The 18,012-nt window shown below is 52.0% G+C and overlaps 3 protein-coding genes across 3 annotated transcripts; 2 read left to right on the forward strand and 1 right to left on the reverse strand.

Moving 5' to 3' along the window:
* Nucleotides 1-259: 259 nt before the first annotated feature.
* On the reverse strand, nucleotides 260-2,126 carry LOC105241173 (interferon lambda-4-like). The gene is made up of 5 exons (XM_011234954.2): nucleotides 1,959-2,126; nucleotides 1,453-1,524; nucleotides 1,224-1,367; nucleotides 923-997; nucleotides 260-756 (listed from the first exon to the last, which is right to left on the reverse strand). The coding sequence occupies exons 1-5, from the start codon at nucleotides 2,124-2,126 to the stop codon at nucleotides 658-660; spliced, it is 558 nt and encodes a 185-aa protein (XP_011233256.1). The 3' UTR covers nucleotides 260-657.
* Nucleotides 2,127-8,651: 6,525 nt separating this feature from the next.
* On the forward strand, nucleotides 8,652-10,781 carry LOC117795238. Its single transcript, XM_034639014.1, has 5 exons — nucleotides 8,652-8,756; nucleotides 9,023-9,454; nucleotides 9,540-9,683; nucleotides 9,910-9,984; nucleotides 10,151-10,781. The coding sequence occupies exons 1-5, from the start codon at nucleotides 8,652-8,654 to the stop codon at nucleotides 10,247-10,249; spliced, it is 855 nt and encodes a 284-aa protein (XP_034494905.1). The 3' UTR covers nucleotides 10,250-10,781.
* Nucleotides 10,782-12,859: 2,078 nt separating this feature from the next.
* On the forward strand, nucleotides 12,860-14,780 carry IFNL3 (interferon lambda 3). The gene is made up of 7 exons (XM_002927388.4): nucleotides 12,860-12,987; nucleotides 13,147-13,363; nucleotides 13,456-13,625; nucleotides 13,923-14,000; nucleotides 14,259-14,402; nucleotides 14,511-14,594; nucleotides 14,682-14,780. Exons 2-7 carry the CDS (start codon nucleotides 13,354-13,356, stop codon nucleotides 14,778-14,780), a joined length of 585 nt encoding a protein of 194 aa, XP_002927434.2. The 5' UTR covers nucleotides 12,860-12,987; nucleotides 13,147-13,353.
* The last annotated feature ends 3,232 nt before the right edge of the window (nucleotides 14,781-18,012 follow it).

Genomic DNA, 18,012 nt, shown 5'->3' on the forward strand with positions numbered 1-18,012 from the left:
GACATTTGCGATCCCCAAATCCTTCAAGAAATGAGACCAGCTCAGGTGGGGAGATACAATATTCAGATTCATAGAACCTTTTTTTTTTTTTAAAGTAAGCTCCACACCCAGCGTGGGGCCAGACAGAACTCAGACCCTGAGATCAAGACCAGAGCTGAGATCAAGAGTAGGAGGCTTAACCCACTGCACCACCCAGGTGCCCCAAATCCCCAAATTCATAGAATCTCAAAGGAGGTGCTGAAGGTTCAAATTAGAGGTCCAGCCCTGTTATGGCGAGAATAACCCAGGCAATGATGTAAGTAAGGCTGTCTCTGGGTATTAGGCGAGGCGTGGGTGGGGGGAGGCAAGGACTGTCAGTGGCCAAGGTGGACCGAGGTTTGAAATTTCTTCCTGAACAACCTTGTAAGATCATAGGGCAACCAGTCCCACGGAAATATCGCTGCATCCCGAGGAACTCGGTCTGGTCTTGGGGAAAGTACCAGCACCTCTGGCCCTCAGTGCAGGTGGGTCGAGGTCCGGCCAACGCAGGCTAAGAGGTCTCCCGAGCCTCAGCGCCCACGGGCTGAGACACTCGCCGGCTCCGATAGGCCAGCAGAGGGCAGTCCCCCAGGCGCCCTCCTGCAGAGCTTCGGGTCCCAGGCGGAGCCGTGGCGGGGATCAGAGACAAGGCCCCGAGCTCGCCACCAGCTTCAGGTCCCACGTGAGCAGGCGCAGGAGGCTGAAGATGACGCTGGCTTCGTAGCACCGAGGCGAGTCCTGGAACCCGGGAAGGAGGCGGAGCCGGAGCCGGGCTGAGCCAGGAATTCCCTTTGGGACAAAGTCCCCTCCAGACGCTCGCCGCTCAGAGTCTCAGCTCCCACCCCGTCTCAACCTCACACGGTCCTCCCGGCAGTCTAACCGCCCCACCGCCTGCGCCACTCACAGCTCTCCGTGTTTGGGGACGCCTCCTCGGTGGCCGCAGGGACTTCCTCCAGGAGCCCGGCCGGACCAGCTCCAGCTGCAGGGGCAACACGAGGGACATGGAGACGGCGAAGAACCCAGTGTCCCGGGGACTCTGCCCGTGACCCTCCCAGCCTCGGACCAAAGCCCGGATTGGGGGACACCGAGACCGCGCGAATCGTGGCTGCGGAACACATTGGCCAAGCCGGTAGGCCTGGGCTGGAGGCCCGGGGGCGCAGAGCGAGCTGGGAGGGCCCGAGGGGCGGGGGACGGGCGGCACTCACGCAGGCCCCCACGTCCCGCCGCGCGGCCGCCAGCAGCTCCAGGGTCGGGCGGGTGCCGGGGAACCGCTCGGGGCTCGGCAGGCGGCTCAGCACCGCCTGGGCGTCCGCTAGGCTCCGGACTACGAAGCGGAGGCGCGCACACGACTGCGGGTAGCGAGCGGGAGTTAGAGAGGCAGCGCCCGGGTCCGCGCAGCCGCCCCACCGCCCCCCGACGGCTCGCCTGCCTCACCCAGGGCCGCGGAGGATCCTTCCTTGGGCGGAAGGAGCAGTTGCGCGGCCTCCAGCTCAGCGTCTCGTCCTCCTGCGGGACAAGGGCCGGGGTGAGGCTGGGCCACCTCGCCAGGCCCCCGAAGTGCTGCGACGGCGGGGATTCCTGCTCGTGGAACGCGCCTGGCCAGGACGGTTGTGCGGATTGTGCACGGAACCCCGCAGCTCTCCGAAGGCGGGAACGCGGGCTGAAGGCACCGCGCAGTCGCCTTGCCCAGCCAGCCCTTTGCCCCGACGTGGAGCCGAGACCGCCTGCAGGGGGCGCCTTTGGAGTACGGGCACAGCGGCGGTACCTGTTCTGACCCCCTCTCCTCCCCGCCCCAGCGGCCCGGAAGATCTGGCGCTCAGAATTCTGCCCCAAGATCCCAGCCGCCCTGCTGGGCGCTAAGGTTCAAGGGCCGTCGCAGACAGCGACCAGCGGGCCCTCGGGCTCGGGGGACGGGTTGGGGAGATCGGGGCATCACTCACGTAGCGGTCCCTCAGCGCCTTGACGGCCGCCAGCGCCCTGGGGTCCAGCGAGCGGTAGTGTGACAGGTGGCAGCGCCGGGGCGTCGCCACGCCAGGGTCCGCCGCCTCGCCCTCCGTCACCAAGACCCACAGCGCCACGGCCACCGCGGCTGCGCCCGTCGGTCCCATCTCTGCTCGTGCAGCAGGCGCGGGACGGCAGGCAAGGGGCCCAAACCCTGCCTCTGCTGGGCCTCGCACAGGGACTGACGCTCCGAGCGCGGGCGCTGGGCACTCGCGGAGGCGGTGGCGGGCGAGAGGAGGAGCCCGGAGACCCCCTCTTGCCGTCGGCCTCTCTGCGCTCCCTGCTTCCCTGCGGAGTGCCCTCGTTTCCTCCCTGTCGGGCAGCGGGACCTGCCTCCCACTGGCCCCGCGGTGGTGCCCACCCTCGATCGCGGTGCCCGCGCCCTCCGTGCCGGCTTTATGTGTGCGGCGGAGACTCCGTGAGCAACGGGGCTTTCCCTCGGGATCCCGCCAAGCTTCCTGAAAGTCAGCGCTGGCCGCGGGCCAAGTGGCAGACTATACCCGCGCGCGGGACCGTGCCAGTCATGACGCTGCCCCAAAGTCGGCCACCAGTTCCGGTCTCTGTCCCACTCTGTATCCTCTCTTCTTGTCATCAGTCTCGGAGTCCTTATCTCTGTTCTATGTATAATACAGAACTGCACACAATGGCTGTTTAATAATCAGCCATTGTAGAGTGCTTACTGTGTTCTAGACCCTGTTTGAAGTAATGCATACACAGGTGTCACTTTTTAAAAATATTTATTTATTTGAGATAGAGAGCATGAGTGGGGGGCAGAGGGAGAGGGAGAATCGGACTCCCTCTGCTGGGAGGGAGGAGGGAGCAGGGAGCCGGATGCGGGGCTCAATCCCAGGACCCTGGGATCATGACCTGAGCGAAAGCAGACGCTTGAGTGACTGAGCCACCCAGGTGCCCCAATGTGTCACCTTTAATACTCAAAAAAGGACTCTGCAAGGGATGTCCTAATATTACCTCCATTTTGTTGATGGGAAAACTGAGGCATAGTGAAGTGAAGGAACTTTTCCAAGGTAGGAAGTATGTGACAGAGGCTGGATTTGAACGTACACAATGTCCAGCCCCAGTGCTTTCTCTCTAAGCCATAATTGCCCCTACATGTCTGATTCAGTCTCCTCTCGCTCCAACTCTGATCATCTCATTCCATTCCTTTTTCTCCCCTGTGTAGAGGCCTCCCTCTATCTCATTCCTTTTTCAAGCAATCATCCAGCCCGGGATCCCTCTGTCTGTTCCGATCTCCTTGTTTTAGTTTAAAAATAAAATCTACTTGGGGCACCTGGCTGGCTTAGTCGTTAAGCGTCTGCCTTTGGCTCAGGGCGTGGTCCCAGGGTCCTGGGATGGAGCCCCGCATCAGGCTCCCGGCTCTGCTGGGAGCCTGCTCCTTCCTTTCCCACTCCCCCTGCTTGTGTTCCCTCTCTCTCTGTGTCAAGTTAAAAAAATAAAAATAAAAAATAAATAAAATAAAATCTACTTCACCTTGGAACTACTGTCCAAATAAAAAAAAATCAACGACTTTTTCTGATAACATTAGCAATGCAGGTTCGTGGAAAATATAGAAATGCATAAAGGGGAAAAAAAATACCCACCTATAACTCCACCACCTACCTCTCTCCCCTCAGCCCGGCTCTGGAACCATGTTTCCAATGTGTAGAAATTCTATGCCTATTCATTTGTGCATATGTTTCCTGATTACCAAAGTAACACATTCAAAGATTCAGTCAATACAAAAACATAGGACTTGACGAGTTAAAGGACATCTTTAATCCCACTTCCTGGAGGTAATTCTTTTTAACAATTTGTAGCAATTCCATGTGTTCCATCCCCTTATACACCCTCTTCTTTTTCTTTCTAGGAATAATTTCCCCTAAACTGAAACCAGGCTGTATACAGTTTAGTAGGCTGCTTTTTATGTCTTACCATTATCTCTCGTTTGCATTTCTCCACATCTTTAATGATGCCATACCAGTTAGGGCCCCTGCAGCAAACAGATGGCCCAATCAATTTAGGATAATTTGAGTTGGGTTTAATACCAGGAGTATTGGGTGGTGAAGGTAAAGCACTAGGGGCAGTGCAAGGCCTTGGGGCCCTGGATGGGGGAAGATTTGTTTATTTATTTGAGAGAGAGAGAAAGTGGGGGGGGGCAGAGGGAGAGACCATGACTTGAACTGAAACCAAGAGCCAGACGCTTAACCAATTGAGCACCCAGGCGACCCTGTCCGTTGCTTTTATACAGGAAAACCATAGACTTTTGTAGTTAACCGTGTGTCCTGCAACCTTGCTATAATCATGTATTGGTTCAGAAATGTGTTTTTAATGCACAACATTAAATACACAGGACTATGAAGAAAACTCATTATATTGAAACACAGTTACCAAAACATAAACGCAAGCTGGTAATAAGTAAGGCCGATGCCTCTTTATCAAGGCGTTAAGTAGTACGATACTGCAGTAGGTCTGACAACTACTCTCCCTTTGAGGTAGTAATGAGAGTAAATGGTATGTCACGACAGGTGCCACGTCTGTAATGGACCGTGAAAATATCTGTGATTTCTTTTAGCAACAAAGTCATAGTTTCTGCTATTACGCTTGTGGTTTGCTGCTTACATTCGTAATGGAGAGAAATGCTAACTTTCAGTTAGAGCTCAGTGAAAATGAAAACACATCCTTTTCTCATGCAAGTTCAGCCTCCCCTGGGTCGTATGGTGGGGGTGATCCGTGGACCCCAGGGTAAGCTAGACCCGCAGAGTGGAATAGAATGAAGCAGATCTATGTGTATTGACATGGAAGAATCTTCATGACGTACACTGCTGAGCAATACGCCTGGTGTGGGGCCGCTTGTGCTCAGAAGTACTCACACGTGCAAAAGCAGTGCAGTGGAGAAAAATAGCCTTTTCCACCAACGGTGCTAGAACAGTTGGACATGCACAAGCCAAAAAGTGCACCCTGATCTAAACTGCACACCTACAATAAAAAGTAACTCAAAACGAATCACAGACTTCAGTGTAAGATATGAAGCTGTAAGACTTTCAGGGCAAAAATCACAAAGAACATCTTTGGGATTTACAGCGAGGCAGAGTTCTTCGGCTTGTCACCCCAACGGCTCAACCTGTAAGAGGACAACTCATCAACTGGACGTGACTGAAAACTTTTCCTCTGCAAGAGACCATGTTAAGTGGTTGGAAAGACGAGCTAAAGACTGGGAGGAAAGATTTGCAAACCGCCTATGTGATCAACAACTAGTACCCAAGAGTATACAAAGAACTCTGAAATCTCAACAGGAAAAGCTTCCACAGTCCAGGGGTGCCTGGCTGGCTCAGTGGGAGGAGCACGCGACTCTTCATTTCAGGGTCATGAGTTCGAGCCCCATGCCGGGCGTAGAGATTACGTCAATAAATAAAACTTTTTTAAAAAAGTAAACAGTCCAGGGGCGCCTGGGTGGCACAGCGGTTGGGCGTCTGCCTTCACGCTTAGGGTGTGATCCTGGCGTTGTGGCGTTGTGGGATCGAGCCCCACATCAGGCTCCTCTGCTGTGAGCCTGCTTCATCCTCTCCTACTCCCCCTCCTTATGTTCCCTCTCTCGCTGGCTGTCTCTATCTCTGTCGAATAAATAAATAAATTAAAAAAAAAAAAAAAGCAAACAGTCCAAATGGGAAATGGGCAAAGGACAGGAAGAGACATTTCACCAGAGAGGATACACAGTTGGAAATAAGCACATGAAAAGATGTTCCACACCATTAGCCATTAGAGAGATGCAAATTAAAACCACAATGAGATCTCATTACACAGCTTTCGGAATGGCTAAACCAAAAAATATTGCCAACACCAAATGCTGGTGAGGATGTAGGAAAAATTGATCACCCATCGTTGGTGTGAGTGCAGAAATGGTGCAGCCAGTCTGGAAAAAAGGGTTGACAGTTTCTTTAAAAGCTTGACATGCAACTGCCACATGACCTAGCAATTGTGTTCGTGGGCATTTATCCCGGAGAAACGGAGACTTATGCTCCCACAACATCTCCCATCTGAATGTTTATAGCAGTTTTACTTGTAACAGTCAAAAACCGGAAACAATCCAGACGTCCTTTAACAGGTGATAGTTAAACACACAGTAGTACATAAGTACCATGGAATACCATTCAGCAATAAAAAGGAACAAACTCTTGATATGCAACTGTCTGTGTAAAGCTCCGGGGAATTATGCCAGGTGCAGAAAGCCATCCCTAAAAGTTACACACCATAGGATTCCATTTATAGAACACTCTTGAAATGACAGAATTAGGGGCACCTCGGTGGCACAGTCATTAAGCGTCTGCCTTCGGCTCAGGGCGTGATCCCGGTGTTCTGGGATCGAGCCCCACATCGAGCCCCACATCGGGCTCCTCCCCTGGGAGCCTGCTTCTTCCTCTCCCACTCCCCCTGCTTGTGTTCCCTCTCTCGCTGGCTGTCTCTATCTCTGTCAAATAAATAAATAAATAAATAAATAAATAATCTTTTTTAAAAAAAATGACAGAATTATAGGGGCACCTGGGTGGCTCAGTCGGTTAAGTGGTTAAACATCTGCCTTCGGCTCAGGTCATGATCCTGGGATCTTGGGATCAATCCCCGATCCATCCCCCTGTGGGCTCCCTGCTCAGCGGGGTGTCTGCTTCTCCCTCTCCCTTTGCCCCTCCCCCACCTCTTGTGCGCAGTCTCTCAAGTAAATAAGTAAAATCTTTTTTTAAAATGACAGAATTATAGAAATGCAGAGCAGATTAGTGGTTGCAAGGGCTTACGGAGGGGATGGAAGGGAGTGAGGGACCTTTGTGGTGATAGAATTTTCTGTATCCTGACTGTATCAATGTGATATTGTATAATAATCTTGCAAGATGTTACCAAATAATCTTGCAAGATGTTACCATCAGGAGGAAACTGGGTAAAGGGTAGTATACAGAATCTCTTTGCATTATTTCTTACAACTGCGTGTAAATATAAAATTAGGTCAAAATAAAAAGCTTAATCAACACAATCAGACGCAAACATTACATATTGCCTCGGGAGCCATATGATGTATCTTAAAATGTATAAAAAAGGTTTTCAAACATATATATCCCAAACTGATTCATAGTGGGGTATCTCTGGGGAGGGCATGGGAACTGGGGAGATGATCCTTGGAGTACCTAATCTCATCAATAATAGTCTAGTTCCAGGCACAGTTGGCTCAATCCGTGGAGCTTTCTGACTCTTGACCTTGGGGTTTTGAGTTTGCGCACCACATTGGGTGAGCATTACTTAAAAATAAAATCGTAAAAAAAATAGTATTTTATTTCCTTACAAGGAGAAGGAATTCTACCTAAGTAATTAAAAACTTAAACCAACTCACAGTGCCTGGCTGGTTCAGTCGGTGGAGCGTGCAACTTTTGATCTCCAGGTCATGAGTTCTAGCCCCACTCTGGGTGGAGAGATTGCTTACAAAGAAAATCTTTAAATAAATAAATAAAACCAACTCATTGGCTATGGGGGAAAGGCTAGCTCATTGATTCCTTAATTCCTGGTAGGATGAACACATTCTGAGAGCTTTCTAAGAGGTAGAGCACATTGATCGGACCTCTAGACCTGTTGCTATGGCTGAGTAAAATGCTGGGCTTGCCCTCCAACCTTCCGCTACTCTGCTGATGATGTCTACTTACCAGATCTCTTGTGCAGACTATACTGGGCCCTCAGCCACTGCATCGTGAGGCTCCCCTGCCCTCTGGCTCATGGCTGGGTTCAGCCAACGGGAGGTGCTGGCAGGATATTGAAAGGAGGAAGTGAGCAAGGTTGGGGTATTTATTCTCTGTTCTCCTGGTTCCCTCCCTGTAGCGCTGAGGTCTGACAGTGGCTGTGTTCCTGTTCCTCTATCTACAGCCTCATCTCACTGTGACGGCACCAGCTCTCCACGTTACTAGCCTCTGGATCCAATGCTGTCCCTTGCTGGTTCCCTTAACCTGCGCACTTTGGCCCAGGTTACACATTTGCGTAGGTCACCTGCTTTTATATTTCATTTTTTTCCTGAGTTTTTTTTCCACTGAGATTTTTATTGAGATAATTGTAGCTCTGCATGCTATTGTAAGCAATAATACAGAGAGGGATGCCTGGGTCCTTCAGTCGATTAAGCATCTGCCTTCGGCTCAGAGCGTGATCCCAGAGTTATGGGATCAAGCCCCACGTCAGGCTCCTCCGCTATGAGCCTGCTTCTTCCTCTCCCACTCCCCCTGCTTGTGTTCCCTCTCTCGCTGGCTGTCTCTATCTCTGTCAAATAAATAAATAAAATCTTAAAAAAAAAAAGACCTACACTGAAAAAACAAAATAATTTTCTCTTAATGCTGAGGAAGAACTATCTCTGAAAAAGTCACGACTTGCCTGTCATTATCAATATTTTTAATGAATTTAATTATAATTAGAGGTGGTCTCATGGCGGAAGCTTGGTTAAACTTGCCCAAAACATACCTCAGCGATTCTGTACATGGGCAGATGAGTCTCTACAGATGAGAGGCGGTAGGACACCACCGACAGTAACACAGGCGGTTCCAAAGCCACATCTAGGAGCTGTGTGAGCTCGGGCGGGACTCAGAGCCTCTCTGTACCTCAGTTTCCTTGTTGGCCAAATGTCAGCCGAGAAGAGGACCTATGTGGCAATGCTGCTGTGGAGAATGAAGCAGAAAATACAAGAGCAGAGCTTCGAGTGCGGCCTCACGGATGGGAAGTGTTCAGTACGATCCAGCTACAATGATTATTAACCATGGTTGAAAAACTCATGTCTGTCACTCTGTTTTTCGACAGCAAACTCACATTTATAATCGGTAAAGGAATACATATCATTTAATAGCGACTCAGGAAAACCTAAGGATGAGGAAAACCCAGAGAGAACCCAGGCAGGAGTTATCAGGGTGAGAGAGAAAGATAAACCGAGAAAGACAGGAATGTAAGGACAAGAAGAGCCTGCTGGTCGCTGTCTGCGACGGCCCTTGAACCTTAGCGCCCAGCAGGGCGGCTGGGATCTTGGGGCAGAATTCTGAGCGCCAGATCTTGCGGGCCGCTGGGGCGGCGGGGGGGAGAGGGGGTCAGCACAGTCACCGCCTCTGTGCCGGTTCCCCAAAAGCGCCCCCTGCAGGCGGGCTCGGCTCCACGTCGGGGCAACCGGCGGGGCGGGGGGGCGGGCAAGGAGACTGTCGGTGCCTTCAGCCCGCGTTCCCGCCTTCGGAGAGCTGCGGGGTTCCGTGCACAATCCGCACAACCGTCCTGGCCAGGCGCGTTCCACGAGCAGGAATCCCCGCCGTCGCAGCACTTCGGGGGCCTGGCGAGGTGGCCCAGCCTCACCCCGGCCCTTGTCCCGCAGGAGGACGAGACGCTGAGCTGGAGGCCGCGCAACTGCTCCTTCCGCCCAAGGAAGGATCCTCCGCGGCCCTGGGTGAGGCAGGCGAGCCGTCGGGGGGCGGTGGGGCGGCTGCGCGGACCCGGGCGCTGCCTCTCTAACTCCCGCTCGCTACCCGCAGTCGTGTGCGCGCCTCCGCTTCGTAGTCCGGAGCCTAGCGGACGCCCAGGCGGTGCTGAGCCGCCTGCCGAGCCCCGAGCGGTTCCCCGGCACCCGCCCGACCCTGGAGCTGCTGGCGGCCGCGCGGCGGGACGTGGGGGCCTGCGTGAGTGCCGCCCGTCCCCCGCCCCTCGGGCCCTCCCAGCTCGCTCTGCGCCCCCGGGCCTCCAGCCCAGGCCTACCGGCTTGGCCAATGTGTTCCGCAGCCACGATTCGCGCGGTCTCGGTGTCCCCCAATCCGGGCTTTGGTCCGAGGCTGGGAGGGTCACGGGCAGAGTCCCCGGGACACTGGGTTCTTCGCCGTCTCCATGTCCCTCGTGTTGCCCCTGCAGCTGGAGCTGGTCCGGCCGGGCTCCTGGAGGAAGTCCCTGCGGCCACCGAGGAGGCGTCCCCAAACACGGAGAGCTGTGAGTGGCGCAGGCGGTGGGGCGGTTAGACTGCCGGGAGGACCGTGTGAGGTTGAGACGGGGTGGGAGCTGAGACTCTGAGCGGCGAGCGTCTGGAGGGGACTTTGTCCCAAAGGGAATTCCTGGCTCAGCCCGGCTCCGGCTCCGCCTCCTTCCCGGGTTCCAGGACTCGCCTCGGTGCTACGAAGCCAGCGTCATCTTCAGCCTCCTGCGCCTGCTCACGTGGGACCTGAAGCTGGTGGCGAGCTCGGGGCCTTGTCTCTGATCCCCGCCGCGGCTCCGCCTGGGACCCGAAGCTCTGCAGGAGGGCGCCTGGGGGACTGCCCTCTGCTGGCCTATCGGAGCCGGCGAGTGTCTCAGCCCGTGGGCGCTGAGGCTCGGGAGACCTCTTAGCCTGCGGTTGGCCGGACCTCGACCCACCTGCACTGAGGGCCAGAGGTGCTGGTACTTTCCCCAAGACCAGACCGAGTTCCTCGGGATGCAGCGATATTTCCGTCGGACGCGTTGCCTTATGATCTTCCAGGCGCATGGTGTGGCTGGAAGAGACTTGAGTCTGGAGTCTGCCTTGGTCGCTGACCCCCACTGTACCATGGACTGGTTTCTACTTCTGTGGTCTCCAGAACCCCAGAGGCCCTCTCCCAGGACAGGTCCTACCCCCGAATTGAATCTTCAACTGCCACTTTGAGACTGTGTAAATCTGTGACTCTTGAATCTCCCCAGTGGGGAGGCCCCATGCATGGGGTTTGGTAGTGAAAGGTTTTAAAGTTCTTAAGTTATTGTAGTTTTTTGGATTCTGATACTTATGGGTGTTTTGTATTTGCAAAATTCCCGTGTTTATCTGCTATTCTATCTGCTGGTGTTAATTTATTGCCAGCTATTAAATATTATTGCATTTGCATTGGTCGTTTTCCCTGTGGCCATTTTGGGGTGCACTGTTCAGTAAAAAATGCTAGGCCAGGGAAATCAGGTGACTGGAATATCATTTCTGACCTTGCCATGGAGTAACTCGGCAAATTCCTTCTCTCTGAGCTTTGGTTTTCTCATCTATACAATGACATTATTATACTGTCCTTGCAAGTGAGTAATGCACATTGAAATAGTGTTTATAAAGCTTCCAGGTGAGGTCATAGTGTGGTCTTAATAAGTGGTCTCCATTAAATAACCACACATACATAAGTACACAAACAAGTGTACTTTTTTAACTTGTCCAGATCTGTGGGCTGCCAATCTTTGTTGCTAACTACATACCTCATTCATTCTCAAGGTCATACAGCTACTGAGGGTCAGAGCCAGGTCTGAACCTCAGACCCTTTAGTTCCAGGGTCTGGAAGGGCTCTTTTTTTTTTTTTTAAGATTTTATTTATTTATTTGACAGAGATAGAGACAACCAGTGAGAGAGGGAACACAAGCAGGGGAGTGGGAGAGGGAGAAGCAGGCTTCCAAGGGAGGAGCCTGATGTGGGGCTTGATCCCAGAACGCCGGGATCACACCCTGAGCCGAAGGCAGACGCTTAAGGACTGAGCCACCCAGGCGCCCCTGGAAGTGCTCTTAACCACCCCACCGAACTACCTTTGTAAGAAAAACAAGTATGAAGCTTAGGAATTTTGAGGTAAGCTGTCAGTTTTCAGAACTCACTGTTGATGCAATGTCTCCTCCCCTGAATTAAGGACCCTGCAGTGACAGAAAGTGACCAGTACCCTGGTAGGTGAGTTGGGTACATCCCTGCTCTTGGTTTTGAAACATTTTTATATGTCAGAGCTCAAAGATTTTCCCAACTGAGGACCTCTGTCCAGAATTATGAATGAGAGAAAGAAAGGGTTAAGGTGGGGGTCAAGTGTCAAAAAGGACTCAACACCTTCTCTCCAAAAATTCATCACCTCCAGGTCCAGAAGATCTAGCAACACAAAGGCCAGAGACTGCAGTGGATACTGTCTAGGTGTCAGACAAAATTCATTAAAATCCTGCCTTGACTTACTTGCTGTCTGACCTTGGGCAAGTCTCTTAACCTCTCTGAGTCCCTGCAGATTACTACCGATTTACAACGTAGGCAAGCCCAATATGTGCTTGGTGTTAACATGGATATTCAATCCTACATTGTGGCAAAACCTCTGTGACCAGGTGAGACACACAAGTGCTCAACAAAAGGGGGGGGTGTCTCTGTTTTCCTTTTGCACCCACTGTTGCCTTTACCCAGAAGGCTTCTCCCTCAGATCTTCACAGAGCTCCCTCCCTCACTTCCTTTAGGACTTTGCTCAAACATCATTTTCTCAGTCCACCTCATGAATACAAAGTCCCTCCTGCTCTCTGCTCTCATCTCGGCATTATTTCCCCGTTTTCTGTTTCCTGACATAATATGTACCATGAGCCCCCAACCCTCAGTCCCCGCCCCGGACAATGTCTGTTACTCCACTCTAGTATTGAGCTCTGTGAAGGATTGTTTTATGTTTGTTTCTCTCTCTTCCATGCTCAATTCCTGGCACTTTGGGCAGGTACTCAGTGCATAATGTAGTCTGCGCATAAATGAAGGCATTTGTCACAACTGAACTGGTTCCCTTGCAGTTCTTGGGCACTCCCCAATTCCTTAGCAAAGCGTCATACTCCTGGGGCCTTCCATGCCTGGACAAGGAAAGATGGTCGTGGAGGCTCTCCTCCTCCCCGATTCTCTCTCTGCCAATGGCAGGTGGGGACAGGTGGGGAAAGAGCTGGTGTCCTCTCTTAATTCTCAAGTGTTTTGCCTTTCTCTCTCTTTCTGCACCCAGCAGCCTTCCCCACTCCCCTACACAGCCTCCCTCCGGAAGTTCCAAGTTCTTTGTGGCACCAGCCCCTAAGGGCGCCTTTCCCCCTCCCCTCCCTGCATGAGGGCATCCTGCAGAAAGGCAAGTCCTTCTGTGGCCTCCCACCCCAGGCCTGAATCTTGCCCCTTCCGGGCACCGTGACCCCTCCTGGCAGGCCCGAAGCTGCCCCAGCCCTGACGCTTCATCTTCAGAACTCACCTTCACGCAGGTAAACACTGAATCAGAGTCCAGTTTCTCTTTCGCTCCCGCACCCATGGCTCAGCGGCCTCCGGGCTTCCCCAGCCTGGGGCCTCCCCTGGTGGTGGATGGGAACCTCCGGCTGTGTTTTCACTTTTCCTACATCAGCTGGACTTGCCCATCTGCCCAGGTTAAAAACTGCACAATGGGGCTCAGGCAGGAATCACATCTCAGACGAAGTTGGACGTTCAGAGACGCAGACAGAGCTGTCTCCTGGGACCCAGAGGAGGACACTGAAGTTGGGGACGCCCGGCGAGACTGAGTGAGGACCCCAGGCGACAGCCTCAAAGGGAACATCCGGATTCCACTCTCTGTGGAAGGAGACCAGGGCCCAGGAATGAAGCTGGGTGAGCCCCCCTATCATGGTCCGTGACCCTCCCCTCCCCCTCAGCACCTGATGCTCGCTAACCCCTCACCTTTCTGTCCTTCTGTATCACAGATACGGCTGTGGGCTGCATGCTGGTGACTATGGTGCTGACCGGGGCAGGAGCAGTTCCTGGCCCCAAGCCCCTCGGGGTCCTCCCAGATGCAAGGGGCTGCCCCTTGGCCCAGTTCCAGTCTCTGTCCCCGCAAGAGCTGCAGGCCTTCAAGAAGGCCAAGGACATCTTTGTGAGTCTCCCCACTGCCCTGCCTGTTGTGGGCTAACCTCCTGCCCCGCCTCTCTGGCTTACCATGCTGCCCTCCCCCAGAGAGGGACCTGCACCCTTCCCTCGCCTGGCTAACCTCCCCCAGTCCCGCACTGGACAGACTCCCATCCTCCTTCCTCCCGGGGTGGAGATGCCCCTACCTCCGTTTTGCAAGTTAACCTCGGTTCCTCCTCCTGCTGGTAGTATCATCTGGTCCTACTGGAGTGTTCTCCCTTCTGTCCCACCTGCGGGGGGGCTGACCTCTGCCTTTGCTCTCCAGGAAGAGTCGCTCTCCCTGAAGGCCTGGAGCTGCCGCCCCCGCCTCTTCCCCAGGACCTGGGACCTGCAGCAGCTGCAGGTGAGGGGACAGTCAGGCCCAGCCCTGCCCTCCCCTGGCCCACTCCTCTGGCTGCTTAGGCCACCCCTCACCTTCTCCTTCTCACGTGTCCCTCTCTCCTCGCTCTCCCCACCAGCATCACACGCCTCTTCCCCTCCCTGAGCACACTGGTGTGCCCTCTCTCCTGTCCCCTGTCACCTTTGCCTGTCCCTTCCTCAGTCCTCCCCACCTGTCCCCTCTTGTGTGTGACTCTCTCCTGTCTCTGTCTCCGGTCCTCAGGTGTGGGAGCGCCCCGTGGCCTTGGAGGCCGAGCTGGCCTTGACCATGAAGGTCCTGGAGACCATGGCTGATTCGTCCCTGGGGGACATCCTGGACCAGCCCCTTCACACGCTGGGCCACATCCACTCCGAGCTCCAGGCCTGTGTGAGTGCTCGGTGGGGGGGGCACCCGGGCCCTGTCTGCGCTCTGACCACCTGAACGTCCCCCTCCGCCCCGGGCCATGCCTCACACACCACTGTCCTCTGCCCACAGGTCGAGGCTCAGCCCCCAGCAGGCCCCCGGCCCCGAGGCCGCCTCCAGCACTGGCTGCACCGGCTGCATGAGGCTCCAAAGAAGGTGGGTGACCAGGGAGTGGCCAGTGTCTGGGGACAACCGGGAGCCCAGATGATAGGCAGCCACTGACCCAGGCTTTCCTCCCCACAGGAGTCCCTTGGCTGCCTGGAAGCCTCTGTCATGTTCAACCTCTTTCGTCTCCTCACCCGGGACCTGAAGTGTGTGGCCAGTGGGGATCTGTGTGTGTGACCCCTGAGACCCACCTGCACCCCGTCCCGGCATCTGCAACACTATTTATGCATCAACCATGTTTCTTCATGTTTTGCCAACAAATCATTATTTATGTATTTATGGCATGGATTCTCAAACTTTATTTTTCTACTTTGTATAAAAATTGTGCAAATAAAAAAATGAGGAAACAATGTTTCTTGTGGTGTGGGACTGTGTGTTTGTGTGGACTAAGTTTTTAGGTTTTTGTGTGTTTTGTGGTATTTTTGTTTTTTGCGTTTTTTGGGGGCCATAACCAACTATCACAAACTTAGCATCTCCAAGTAAGACAGATCTCATAGGTCTGCAGGTTAGAAATCCAGGTGGGCTCAGGAGCTTCTCTGCTGTGGGTCTCACAAGGCTGAACAAAGTGCCGCTGGCAGGATTCTTATGTGGGGGCTCTGGGGAGAACCTATTTCCAAGCTCACTCAAGGTGTCGGCAGAATTGGTTGCTTGCAGTTGTAAGACGGAGGTCCCCCTTCCCTTGAGACGTGGTGAGCGTCCATCCTTAGCTCTTGGTGTCGTCTTTCTGGTCTTGGCACATGCGACCCTACATCTCAGAGCCAGCAACAGCCGGGAAAGTACTTCGCATGCTTGCAAGCCCTCTGACTTCCCCCTTCTGCCACATTCCTCTCTACCTCCAGCCCAAGAAAGTTTTCTGCTCTTCCGGACTCAGTGTTTAGATTGGACCCACGAGGATAATACAGGGTAATTTCTGAATTTTCAAGTCCATAAACCCTGATCACAGCCACAAAATCCCTTTGCCATATAACGTAAATAGTCACAGAGTCTAGGGGTTGGGGTGGGCATCTCTGGGGGGACATTATGCAGCCCACCGCGGTAAACGCGTGATTGTGCACATGCGTGTTCTCTCTCAGGGCATGGTAGTGGAGCACTTCAATGCGTTCTACTATAAATAAAGTTTTATTGACTAAAATGCCCTCATAAAAACATGTGTCATCGTACTTGATGAGAAGTCCTGAACAACAGGTTTCCGTATGGTCCACGGGCTGCACATCACTAGCAAAGCTCTTGAAATGTAGCTAGTGTGAGCTGAGCTGGGCTCGAAGTATAAACTATACTGCAGAAATTGAGGGATTTTTATTATTTAAAATTTTTTAAAGATTTTATTTATAAAAGCTTAAGATTTATAAAATCTTAAATTATAAATTTTATTTATAAAATCAAAAAATTGACAGAGACAGCCAGCGAGAGAGGGAACACGAGCAGGGGGAGTGGGAGAGGGAGAAGCAGGCTTCCCGCTGAGCAGGGAGCCCGATGCGGGGCTGGATCCCAGGACCCTGGGATGATGACCTGAGCCAAAGGCAGACGCTTAATGACTAAGCTACCTAGGGGCCCCGAGGGATTTTTATTTAAAAATTTTTTTCCAGATGGTGCTCGCCAGGTTTCTCCACTGTAAAGTGACTATTTCCTCTTTGTAGCAAGTGAGTATGGGGGGCAGACTTGGAGACTAGGTAAATGCATATTCCTTCTCAAACTCCAACCTGTTCGTATTAGCATGCATTGACGGTGTTTGTCCGGCTGGTCTGGCTGTTACTGTCAGGACAGTTACCAACCAGTGATTCTCTTTCTATATTTATTAGCTGGCGTTCTACTGTCTTCTCCCTCATTTATGTAGTTACCGATCGATTTCTATCAGCATGGACTCATAGCTTCTTATTTTATTCAGTGGGTCGTAATTCCTTCTTCTCATTTATTTCGACGTTCCACTTGTCCCAGATCAGGTCAATGGGAACACTTTCGAGAGGGCACCTATGTCCTTTTGTGTGTCCCCATCATTCTCAGAGCACCACCTTGCTTTCTGGAATAAGATTTTTTTTAAAAAGATTTATTTATTTTAGAGTGGGGGGCAGAGAGAGGGAGAGAAGCAGACTTCTTGCTGAGTGCAGAACCCAACACAGGGCTCAATCTCACGACCTGAGCTGAAATCGAGAATCAGATGCCTAACCGACTGAGCCATCCAGGCTCCCCTGGAATAAGATTTTTCGTGAATTTTGCCCTGCCTCAGTTCTGTAAAGAGCCATTTCTCCAAGGAGATTTGGTTACTTTCAGTGGAGAACAATATTTAGGGCCCAGGATCTGGGTGCTAGGTGGGCTGATTGCTACAGGAATACTATTGTTTCTACTCCTTTGAGAGCAGAGCTAGGGAATAGATGGACGTATGTACAGAATTTTTGTTTACTGTAAAAGGCTAAAATCCCAGTAATAATTTTTCTATTGATTATCTCTTGAAAGTATATTTTAGATATATTCTTTGTGATTTCATATATTTTGTATATTTATTGTTCATATATTATTTCATATATTTCTTTTTATTTTTTAAATATGGCTACTAGAAAATTTAAAATTACATATGTGGCTCACCTAACACTTGCATTAAATGGTGCTGGTTTTGAGGGCATGATGTCATAGTGGTTCTAGGCTCTTTCTACCTGGCTACTCCTCCCTCCTCAGTATATCAGTACTGTTTCCCCTCATGATCGTAAAATGGCTGCCACAGATCCACCCATCACACAATCACTTAACTAGCCAAAAAGTAGAAGTGGCAAAGATTCCAGCTAGCTGTATCTATATTTATTCTCTTTTTCTTCCTTTACTTAGAGAACCCCTGATTTTTAAGTGGATTCAAGAGTGCTTGCTCTACCAAAGACAATATTTCCCAGCCTCCCCTGCACCTGAGGCAGCTGGTATTGCCCAATGCATGTAAGTGAAAGTGATATGAGCACCTTATGAGTCAGAAAATGACAACGCCTGTCTCTTCTCCTTTTTCCTTTCCCGCTGAATGACAGAATGAGAATAGTCACCTTATTTTGCCCTAAATTTTCCAGGATATTTTCAGTGGCTATAGAATTCTGTGTTGATGGCCTTTTTTTCTTCCAGCACATTAAAGATTCAGAGTAAGTGATATAAAGACTTAGGTCTTTTCTTTCTGGAGCTCTGTCCATATTGGGATTTCTTTTCTTACTTTCTAACTGCTCTGGAAGCTCCAGACTCTGGTGTCTGACACCTCAGGTCAATGACTATGGCTTTCTGCTTGAGTTCTAGCTGTCCCTTGCCACATGGACAGAGATGCATCCCCAGGGGAAAAGCCCTATGAACTTAGATCTCACACAGTGCATGTAAAGGTTGACTCCTCTCCAGTTTCTGCCTGCTTCTGGTTTCGCTCCAGTATCTCCAAAAAAATTTTTTTAAA

The sequence above is a fragment of the Ailuropoda melanoleuca genome, chromosome 12 (genome assembly GCF_002007445.2).
Source record: "Ailuropoda melanoleuca isolate Jingjing chromosome 12, ASM200744v2, whole genome shotgun sequence".
NCBI lineage: Eukaryota > Metazoa > Chordata > Mammalia > Carnivora > Ursidae > Ailuropoda > Ailuropoda melanoleuca.